Source organism: Hippocampus comes, unplaced genomic scaffold (assembly GCF_001891065.2).
Source record: "Hippocampus comes isolate QL1 unplaced genomic scaffold, H_comes_QL1_v1.1 scaffold136, whole genome shotgun sequence".
Classification (NCBI taxonomy): domain Eukaryota; kingdom Metazoa; phylum Chordata; class Actinopteri; order Syngnathiformes; family Syngnathidae; genus Hippocampus; species Hippocampus comes.
The window spans coordinates 368,779-378,409 of record NW_017805840.1 but is presented as its reverse complement, the minus strand read 5'-3'; the positions used below and the strand labels follow the sequence as shown (position 1 = coordinate 378,409).

The 9,631-nt window shown below is 40.9% G+C and overlaps 2 protein-coding genes across 5 annotated transcripts in view; both read right to left on the bottom strand.

Moving 5' to 3' along the window:
* LOC109526710 (elongation factor 1-alpha 1) overlaps nucleotides 1–1,136 on the bottom strand; it is a 4,969-nt gene extending 3,833 nt beyond the window's left edge. Inside the window, exon 1 of one of the 2 annotated variants that reach the window (XM_019888162.1) lies at nucleotides 1,016–1,136. The gene's annotated coding sequence lies outside the window, so the exon portion shown is untranslated. The remainder of the gene's footprint in view (nucleotides 1–1,015) is intronic. The other variant, XM_019888161.1, reaches the window with a different exon arrangement.
* A 1,407-nt stretch (nucleotides 1,137–2,543) lies between these two features.
* Nucleotides 2,544–9,365, bottom strand: slc17a5 (solute carrier family 17 member 5). Of its 3 annotated transcripts, none has more exons than XR_002170394.1 (11): nucleotides 9,188–9,365; nucleotides 7,163–7,359; nucleotides 5,793–6,026; nucleotides 5,587–5,674; nucleotides 5,419–5,505; nucleotides 5,196–5,314; nucleotides 4,831–4,992; nucleotides 4,303–4,583; nucleotides 4,132–4,222; nucleotides 3,203–3,599; nucleotides 2,544–3,160 (listed from the first exon to the last, which is right to left on the bottom strand). XR_002170394.1 is itself a non-coding variant. In XM_019888099.1 (11 exons), exons 2-11 carry the CDS (start codon nucleotides 8,458–8,460, stop codon nucleotides 3,459–3,461), a joined length of 1,434 nt encoding a protein of 477 aa, XP_019743658.1. In that variant the 5' UTR covers nucleotides 8,461–8,531; nucleotides 9,188–9,314; the 3' UTR covers nucleotides 2,544–3,458. The 3 variants fall into 3 exon arrangements, 2 of the variants coding, with proteins under 2 accessions (XP_019743658.1, XP_019743657.1); XM_019888099.1 differs by adding an exon at nucleotides 8,427–8,531 and having other exon boundaries at nucleotides 2,544–3,599; nucleotides 9,188–9,314; XM_019888098.1 differs by having other exon boundaries at nucleotides 2,544–3,599.
* Between the last annotated feature and the right edge of the window lie 266 nt (nucleotides 9,366–9,631).

The window sequence follows — 9,631 nt, the reverse complement described above, 5'->3', positions numbered from 1 at the left end:
GAGGATGGGAGGTTGTAGTTACTTTTTTTTTTTTTTTTTTTTGATGGATTACTAAAGATATGATAATGACATGGCTAAACTTTGATCTGTTGCTAAACCTAACCCTTAATTAATAAATACTATCAAATATATTGCCTATATTATTGTTCTGAAACCTGATGTGCTAGGGAAAAAAAATATGACAGATTCGGAATCGGTGCAAAAAAAAAAAGATCTAGAAAGTTTACTACCATCGATAATTTTTTTAAAAAAATCATGAAAAATTTGTTGAACAGTGTAATTGGTGGGGGTGAAATGCAACCAACCTAATGGTGCATGAGCGCCACCAACCGATATTGTTCTTCCCCTGCAAGGAGACCAATCTCGATTGATAAGTTTGCTGGCACCATCTAGTGGTGGGGGTCTGAACCACACCCTAATCTCAAATTTTTGTTTTTACCGCAAGAATGTGACTAGGCTACATCTCATATTTTGAAAAACTTGTAAGTCAAGACACTTGTATCTTAAAGCTTCACTGTATCCCTTCTGCATTCCATCCAGCCGTTCCTACCAGTGATTTTTCAATGCTGTTGTGCCTGTGCTGACGCACGCTGGCAACAATGTTTACCGCCCCCCCCACCCAAAAAAATCAATTTTGTCAGCCATCGCTCTCGTGATAGCACTGCAGTAGACGTTCTTTATTATTTTTAATCAACCAAGCATTCGACATTCAGAGCAAGGTTGTCCACATCCTCATCCTTCTTGTCCAGTAGCGTCACTGCTGCAGTTGCCGCAGTGCACCCACCCTCCACCCCCCAAAAAACTGCGCCAACTTAATGTCAGATGGTTCGGGGTATGTGAACGCCGGATGGGCAATACAAGAGCCTCCGCCATGTTCTCTCAACACCGCACCTCTCCATCCCCCCCCAACCCACAATAAAAAAAAAAATTAAAATCCCCTTTACACTGTCTAGCATCATATTCCCAGGCCATAAGGTGGTTGTGGGAGTAGCCTATTTATGACGTAGAGTGTTGCTTACCTTAGCAGCTGCTGGTTTTGTTTCTACTGCTGTTGTCAAGTGCAGGTCGTCTGAGGCAGGGAGCGCGCGCGCGCACACTTGAGGACAGACGACGCTTATCCGCTTGGAGGCGCGCGCACGACACGCAGAAGGGAGGGGTGTGGGTGATTGTGTAATCGCGCGCACACGCACTTAGTTATCCAGAATCTGCTGTTTTTGCCAATTACCGTCTATATATAATTATGATTTGATATTTTACTGTTATACAATGTGCTGTATGTATTGCCAGTCTTTTTTTTTTGTTACGTTTTGAGAACAGCAGAGGGCGCACTCGACTCATCTATCCACTGTCCATACCAGCCGGCGTCCAATTCATAGGTACACTTTTCCAAAAGAAATTGCTTGCAAATACGAAAGATGAACTGAAATGCTGTGGAATTAACTGTATTGGTTGAATGTAGAATGCGAGAAAAAAAATCACAAGATGTCCGGAATGAGCTGAATATAGCTACAATGGTTTGAATCAGTCAGTGTGAGTTATTTAAAATACAGTTGGTAATTTTGCTGTGGAAAATAAAGCGGTATTTTGAATAGAAAAGGTGTGAATTTAGTGAATATGGAGAAAAACCGTTCCCAACTCAGAAATGTTATTACTCGTCAAGTTTTAGAAACATCTGAATATGATGTGGTCCAGTATGAAAACTACGAATGAAACAAAATGTTAAATTTGTATATCTAGTCAAATATGAGTCTTTTAACTTTGTAAAAGCAGTTTTGTCTACTATTTTTCCCATGTGAGGATGTAACTAGTTTTGCAGTTCCTCTTAATGAGATCTAGGAATCAAAATTTATCACTTTTTGTCTGGCCCCGACATGCACAAAGATTACATTTCTATAAGTGTTTTTATCCTAATAAAAATAGATTTTAGGGGTCCAAAACCTCACCCCCTGAAAAGTTCAAAAACATTTTGTTTGACTGATAAACATGAAATAGGGTGGGCGTAGCCATCATGACAGGATGACATACAAAGTCTGAAGGACCCATGCCTAAAATCGAACAGGAAATCAGCCATTTTGTTTTCCAGTGGCCATTTTGTGGCAAATTCCAAGGCTTGTACTTTGACAAATTGGCCCAAATGAGACCCAATTGGAAGCAGTTAAGACAAAATGGATTGATGGCGCAAAAATTATGTCGCAAAAAATGTAGTTAGAGATTATATTATTGAGAGACCAAGCTTCTAATTTAATGATTTACTCAATGGATTGTGTTGAAACGCCATGAAGGCACACTCCTGCCCCTCTCAAAATGCATTATTGTTACATTATATTTCTCTCTCATAAAGTAATAAAATGAATGCTAAAATGGTTACAAGCATTTGACACATGAGTTGACATGATAGACTAAATCACGGACTGGTTTCATGGCAATGACTCACTGTTGACTCATCTACTTTCCTCCCCATAATAATGTGGTGTTCAAAGCCACAGAATTAAGACAACATGAGAGCACCATTCTGCTGTGATTGATAAAATAATTGTCACACATGATTTTGAAACCTCTTTATATGCAAGTTTACATAAACAGGGGTTTCCAAAGACTGATTTTAGCAGGTTTCATAAAACGTTTGCACAACACTGCTTTACAGTGATTCCATTTTGTATACATTCATTCTCACTTCAAGAAATATTGTGCATGATTTTTTTTTTTTTTTTGTGCGACCATGTTCAAAAGCTTAAGGCACAAGTACAAAACCGGTCAAGAGGTGACATCTGGCAAATGTGCAAAGTAGACTGTCTTGTCATTTCTAATACTAAAGTATTTAAAAGCTAACTTCTGTCTTTTGTGTACTTAAAAAAAAAATGCCCGCTTTAAATTATTAAATAAAACGGAGTGATCCCTTTTAATTCCATGATGCCACACCAGAGAATTGCAAAACACTAAAAAGTTGCATCTTCGTATCCACTCTTTAAAATAAAAATCAAGAGGCCCCTTTTGATCCGGAAACAATATATTTTGGCACAGCCCAAAAGAATAATCAGAAAAAAAATAATCATAAACTGAGGTGTCTGTATGAAAGGCACAAAGTGATAAAGCCCGTCAGCTGTTGTGAAAGGGGCTAAGCGAAACAAGCTGCCAATTGGCGATTCCATAAGTTACCAGACTAGAAATTAAGATTCTAGGAGGTGACTAGCCCCCTTCACACACCCCTTCAAAAGCAGGTTTTCACCCACATAATTGTGTGAAAGGTAGCGAGAACAATATAAGGGCTAAAAACAAAATATAAAATATCCCAGCTCTTTCGGTAGTTAAGTGAAATCCCATTATATTGCGGTTGTTCAACTCCACGACATCAAAAAGTGGGTTTGGAACTTCTCCCCTGCAATAAGTGGGGGTTGACTGTTAAGACAGTAAATTCTCGACTGAACTCTGCTTTCTTCTTACGTAAGTGTGCTTTGGTCTTAGTCTTGGGCGGTGTAGGAGTCGGCGTGGATGGCCCAGGGCTGCACGTTGCCTCGACCGAAGATGCTGTAAAAGGTGGCGCCAAAGATGTTGATGGCCGCCGCGATGTAGAAGACCGTCTGCCATTCTTCGATGGTGTTCTAACACAGATAACAAGGGACTCTCTTTATACTCTTATTTTCATCGTCAAAACTCAAAATGTTTCAGGTCTGACGTGTTGCTTTGGCATTCAAAACATTCAGATACTTTATGCGCACCCAATGTCTTATTTTAATGGTTAAAACAATTTTTAAAAAAAATTTAATGTACATCCAATATCCTCCTCAGATATTTGAAACTAAATGGGGTTAATGGGTGTCTGATGCCTTATTTTGTACCCTTCTAACAGTCAAAAGTTCAGACAAAAAAACAAAAAAAAACCTCACATGCATCTGACTTTTTTTTTTAATCAAAATTGAGTCAAAAAAAATCTAACCAGACTTAATCAGTTGTTTTGACATTCAGTTTGACTTCTCATTTTTAAAGTATTGGACAGTTGAAATTCAAATCTATATTAATACGTATAAAACTAATTCCACATCTAAAAAAAAATCTGTTTAAAAAAAACCTCTTATTTTGAAAATGGTTGTAAATTTTGTAAACTCACCCAAAAAAAAAAAAAAAAAGTCTTACGTTTACAGTGAGGCTTCTTGCAATGACTGGTCCCACCATCCCAGGAATGGTAGCGAAGCAGTTGGTGATGCCCAGCAGGATCCCCGCGTACCTGTCAGGATGACGCCACCGACAAGTGAATGGTACGTTCCGGTCCACTTGCATCGGGGGCCACCGATAACCAATACTTACGAAGGGGCGATGTCCAAATGGTTGATGTTGAAGCCGGACGACGACAGTCCACCCAGCGAAGAGGAGATGGTGAGGAAAGTCAACGCCAAAGTGTAGTTGCATCCCGTGTAACCGGCCGCCACCAAGAAGACGGCCGGTCCGATCATACCCACGACAGAGAAAAACTTCCGGACCGCGACGGTTGGGTAGCGCCACCTTTCCCGCAGGTAGTCGGCCAGCTGGCCGCTCAGCAAGGTGAACATGGCGCAACCCAGGTAAGGCAGAGCCGACAACAAGCCGTTCTGATTTGGGAGAGAATAGTGATGAAATGTGATTTTTGCTCATGACATCAACATGTGACGGCATATTGACAAACTAATTCCAGATCCAGACAGCACCTGTCAAGCCCCTTAATTTGGCATCCAACTCAATGTGGTTTGTTGCCAATTGACTTCCGATCCGAGGAAGGAATCGGTCACGTTTCCGTTTTCTGACAATTTCGATTCAAAGTGTTCTTGGGCTGCGTCAGAGTTTGGGAGGTGTCCTCACCTGCTGTATGCTGAAGCCCAGGACGTCATTCATGTAGGTAGGCAGGAGGGTGAGGAGGGTGTAGAAAGTCCAGTTGTACGAGAAGTGAGCCACCACAATGGCCAGCAAAGGCCGCGACGTCACAATGGCTCGCCAGGGAATGTGTTGGACCAGTGGTGACAGCTGGTACCAATCACCCAAAAAATGGCAAACAGCAAACAGTCGGTACATCATGAATTAACACTTCAGTCAAAATGAGCTGTTTTAATGTTTTGTAAAAATCAAAACTTTTTTTTTTTTTTGCCCCAAAGCAGCATTTTCGAGATGCGTGGTAACGCCAGCATCTAACTTGACTTTGAAGTATGCAACACAGGACGACGCCTCACCTCCTTCTTCAGTGAGCCCGTGATGTAGACTCGCTCCTGCTCCGAGATCCACGGGTGACTGTTTGGACTGTCAAATGCCAGGAATGCCCACAGCATGAACCACAACAGGCCCACTGCACCTTCACATACAAATTGTACCCCCAAAAAAAAAAAAAAGTCCCAAGTCATCCCGTGCACTTCATGTGTCAAACCAGAGTTAACATGACTGAATCGGAGCTGTTACCAAAGATGTAGAAGACATAGGTCCAGTCCAGGTAGAAGCAGATTTCACCTGAGAGCGGAAGCGACACCACCGTCCCGATATGGGCTCCTACCATACACACACAAACATGCATGTAAAGCTTTAACAAGGAAATCTTGACACCCTGCTGGATGAGCTTGTCTGTCTCACCGATCTGGGAGATGGTAAGAAGACGACTCCTCTCCAGGGGCGGAGCCCATGCTGCCCACATGCTGTACATGGCTGGGAAGGTAACACCCTTAAAAAAAAAAAAAAAAAGGTACGTACACCCACAACAAGCTTTTGAGAACATTTTTGCCAGTTGTAACATGTGCGTGTGCTTTTTCTGAAAGGATCCCAGGCTGCCGACGACATACCTCCCCGACGCCTTCCAGGACCCTGACGGCTATGAGGTAGCTGGCGCCCAGGTCGGCAGCCAAGGGGGTGAGCAGCGTAAACATCACCGTCCCCAGGGTGCCCAAACCCAGCAGCCACTTGGGCCCCAAGCGGCTCGCCAGGTAACCCCCGGGGATCTGTGTCAGGATGTAGCCATAGAAGAACGAGCCCAGAATCCAGCCTTGCGTCTCAGAGTCCCAGTTGTACAGGCTGGCCTGTCACAAACAACTTTTAACGCCCCAAATAAAATTTTAATCGAAAAAAAAAAGTGATTGTCTTACGACAGGAGTCATATTTTCCAAAAACAAAAATATGAATCCCACAAGAACCAATTATATTTTCCTGATTTTTTTTTAAGAAAGCAAGGACCCATTTTTTAAGTAGAAAAAAATCAAATCATAAAAATATTATTTTTCAATAATGTATGTATTTTGGGGAGATGACAGTTTTTTTAAGAAATTACAGTGGTCAAATTAAAGTAGTATTTTTATTTGAAAAAAATAAATCCTGCAAGAACAAAATCATACTTTTGTTTATGAGAATAATGTTGTATTTTGATGGGGGAAAAAAATTCTTCTGAAAATAAAATTTCGCTGTTAAAATAGTAAATTAAGTGTGCTATTTTGATCGGAAAAAAATAGGTCATCACTGGAATTCTGAGAAAACAAAGTACTATATTTTCAATAATTTGTTTTGGCAGGAAAAAATGGGTCTTTTTTTTTTTTTGCAGTGATAAATCCAAGAACAACGTACAACGTATGAATGCCGTCAATATTTTTGCTTGAAATCATTTTACCCGAGCGTGAATGTGCCATCGACAGTGGCCAATATTTTGTGTTCAAGCCATGAGAATGAGCTCAGTTGATTCGAACAGGTGCGCGCGTTAGGAGAAAAAGTTTGGCGGAAACTTTGTCAAGCATACCAGCAGCCGGCTAGTTTTGTTTGATTCTGGTTTGTTTGTTTTTTTCTAATAATAAAAACAGCAAATGGAGCCATGGGAAGAAGTGCCACTGAGACCAAAGACATCAAAAAAGTAAGACAAATTCTTTTTTGTCAATGGAGGGTCTTGTTGGCCTTTGTGTTGGAAAAGCAAAAACTGTAACAAATGAAGTGCTTATTTGCCCCCTCCCCCCATTTTGAAAAGTACTAATTTCATAAGAACACAATGTTGGTTTTTGAATAAGCGCTAGAATGTTCTAATTTTATTTTTTAGTAGTTTGGGATGTGCAAAAAGTAGTCTTCTAGAAACAGGATATGTATATTTTTTAAACAGTCAATTCATACTTTTTTGTCGAATAAGGTTCTATTTTTGATTGAAAAAAAATCTTAAATGGAAAAACCAGCAAATTACTGTGTGGTTGTGTTTGGGCCGCGCCGGGCTGGGATGGGCAGGACACACGGAGCCGCTGTGGTTGTGTTGCTCTTGTTTAGTGGTGTTGAGCATGTCCACCATGGCCACACTCAGGTTGACGCGCAGTGCGTAGACCACGAAGAAACCGAAGCAGGACAGCAGGGCCAGGCCGTAGCGTGCCGAGCAACATGCTGGAGCTGGCGGACAAAAAAAAAAAAAAAAAGGCTTGCGGGATAGTCAAAACAAATGTTCTTGGACGATGACCACGCTTGGGACATAAATCATCTTTCCCCATTGAAATGAGCGAAAATGGCAATCCGTTCCAGCCTCCCATAAAGAGAATTTCATTTTTTTGTGGCATGATGTTTAAAAAAAAAAACACTCGAATACTGCACTTTATAAAAACATACAGTAATAACATCATTAAATAGATCAAAGAATAAAGATTTTTTGCAAAATTTTTTTGCTTCAGTTTAATGGACTTTGTGCTGCTCCTTCTGGTGTTGGCCACCTGGAAGCGGTGTTACACATCCTCTGTAAACTGCTGTAAAATTTGTCATTCTTCGCGGAGGACAGTGTTTGCATTAAACTAACAGAGATCAAGGCAAAATTATGTGGGCGTTTTAACGACAAGTGTAATGCTCTAGTTTATGCTTACCGGTACTTCAAACAATACATTTCAATTGGGAGTGGCAATAAATAACTTGAAGCCTCTTTCCTAAATATTTGCACAGTCATTCCATCTGCAAAACTGGCGCTTGTTTTTCATGCTCGTCTCCCAGGATTGCACTCCCAAGTCAAAAAAAAAAAGCCTGAATGGAATCTCATCTTGAAAAAGTTGTCGGTTGAGTCAGTCTTATCTCACACCACCGGTGGATTGAGAAATAAAACACAATTGTGCAAAAAATAAAATAAAAAAAGGTCGTTTTTGTGTTTCCGCTTAAGTCCCGGTTACCCCTGATGTATCACTGACCGGAGTAGACATCAGTCATAAGAGTTCCTGAATAGTCCAAAAAAATATTTTGTTTGTTTTATTTGTTTTTTAGGGCCCAATGTTGAAGCACAAAATGAGGCCTGTGATTTATAATCAGTAAAAGGGGACATGTTGATTTTTTTAAAAGGGAAAACATTTGGAATTTAAAAAACAATCAATTTTTCGAGAAACAAGTTTTTTTTTTCTTTTACTAAAGTCGCACACACAAAAACATGAACAATAGTAGGCTTTCGTTCTACCAAGTATTTTTGTTTAGTAGAATGTAATCACTTTTTTTTTCTTCAAGATCTCTTAAGTACGCCATTCAGCAGCTCGTCAGTTTCTGCGGGGTACACCGTAGGGAATTACTCCTCTTCTCTCGGGTTCCGCCGTACACTACGGTGAGAGATTTGTGTTAAAATTATCAACACAGTTACATCCGCGATGGCTCGTTAGCGTTCAGTGGAGACAGCAATACTGCCTCCTCGCGGACAGAGAAGGCATGGCCTTTCAACACGCTACTGAGACCTGTCTGTGTATCTTGACACGGCCTGAGGTTTTGAGTCAAAATTAAATGCGCGTGTGCGGAGATCCAACTACGTACATTTGACAACTCACACACAAAATAGAATACTCACAAATGATCAGTCATGACAAATGCACACACAACAAAAAAGGCGCATATTCGTGGATCAGAAAGCACCTGAAAATCACAACTATGTGGATCTGTGAAAATCAAATAAGTTTGTGCATTTGAGAAACATGTCAACATCGAGGATGTCCGTGGGTGAATTTGAACACGAATCTCTTCATAGTTCACCATATGTTTACGTTGGAAAATATGCAGCGTCAACAAGCAGAAAAAAGCTTCCCGCTCTAGATTAAGTCGCCAAATGTAACAACATTGGGACACAAAAAAAAAAATCAAGGAAAAGTGTAATAGATGCGTAATAATATTTTTACGGGCAAACGTCAGTCGGTGGCAGCCAACCGGTGACATGCACAAAGCTTGGGCGACTCGTCGCCGGCCCGCCCGCCCACGGTTCTCTTACCCGGCTGGATTTTGTCCTTTCGTCCGCGTTGAAGAAGAGGTTCCTGCTGCTGCTCCTCGCTATCCGTGTCCGAGCAGCGCGATTCCATTTCGATTACTTTGCAGCAGACATGACGAGCGACGAACGCTACCACCTTCAGCAGGAAATCGATGCGGAAAACAGGGACGAAGGCTCCTCCCACTCACGTGATGTCTCGCGTGACGTCCAAGTTCGCAAGGACTATTGATATGAATTTGAGGAAAGCGTGGCTTGATCCTTTTAAAATGTTCATCATTAACTATACGGTATCAGAGTCTCATGTAAAAAGACTCCAGAAACGCAATAAAATCCAACTCATTATTTTACGATTTACTGATTGTTCCAAGTTTCAAATCTAAATTTGTAAAATAACCTCCCATTATTTTAAACATTTTTGATTGAAGTGGATAATTATATCAGGTCTCT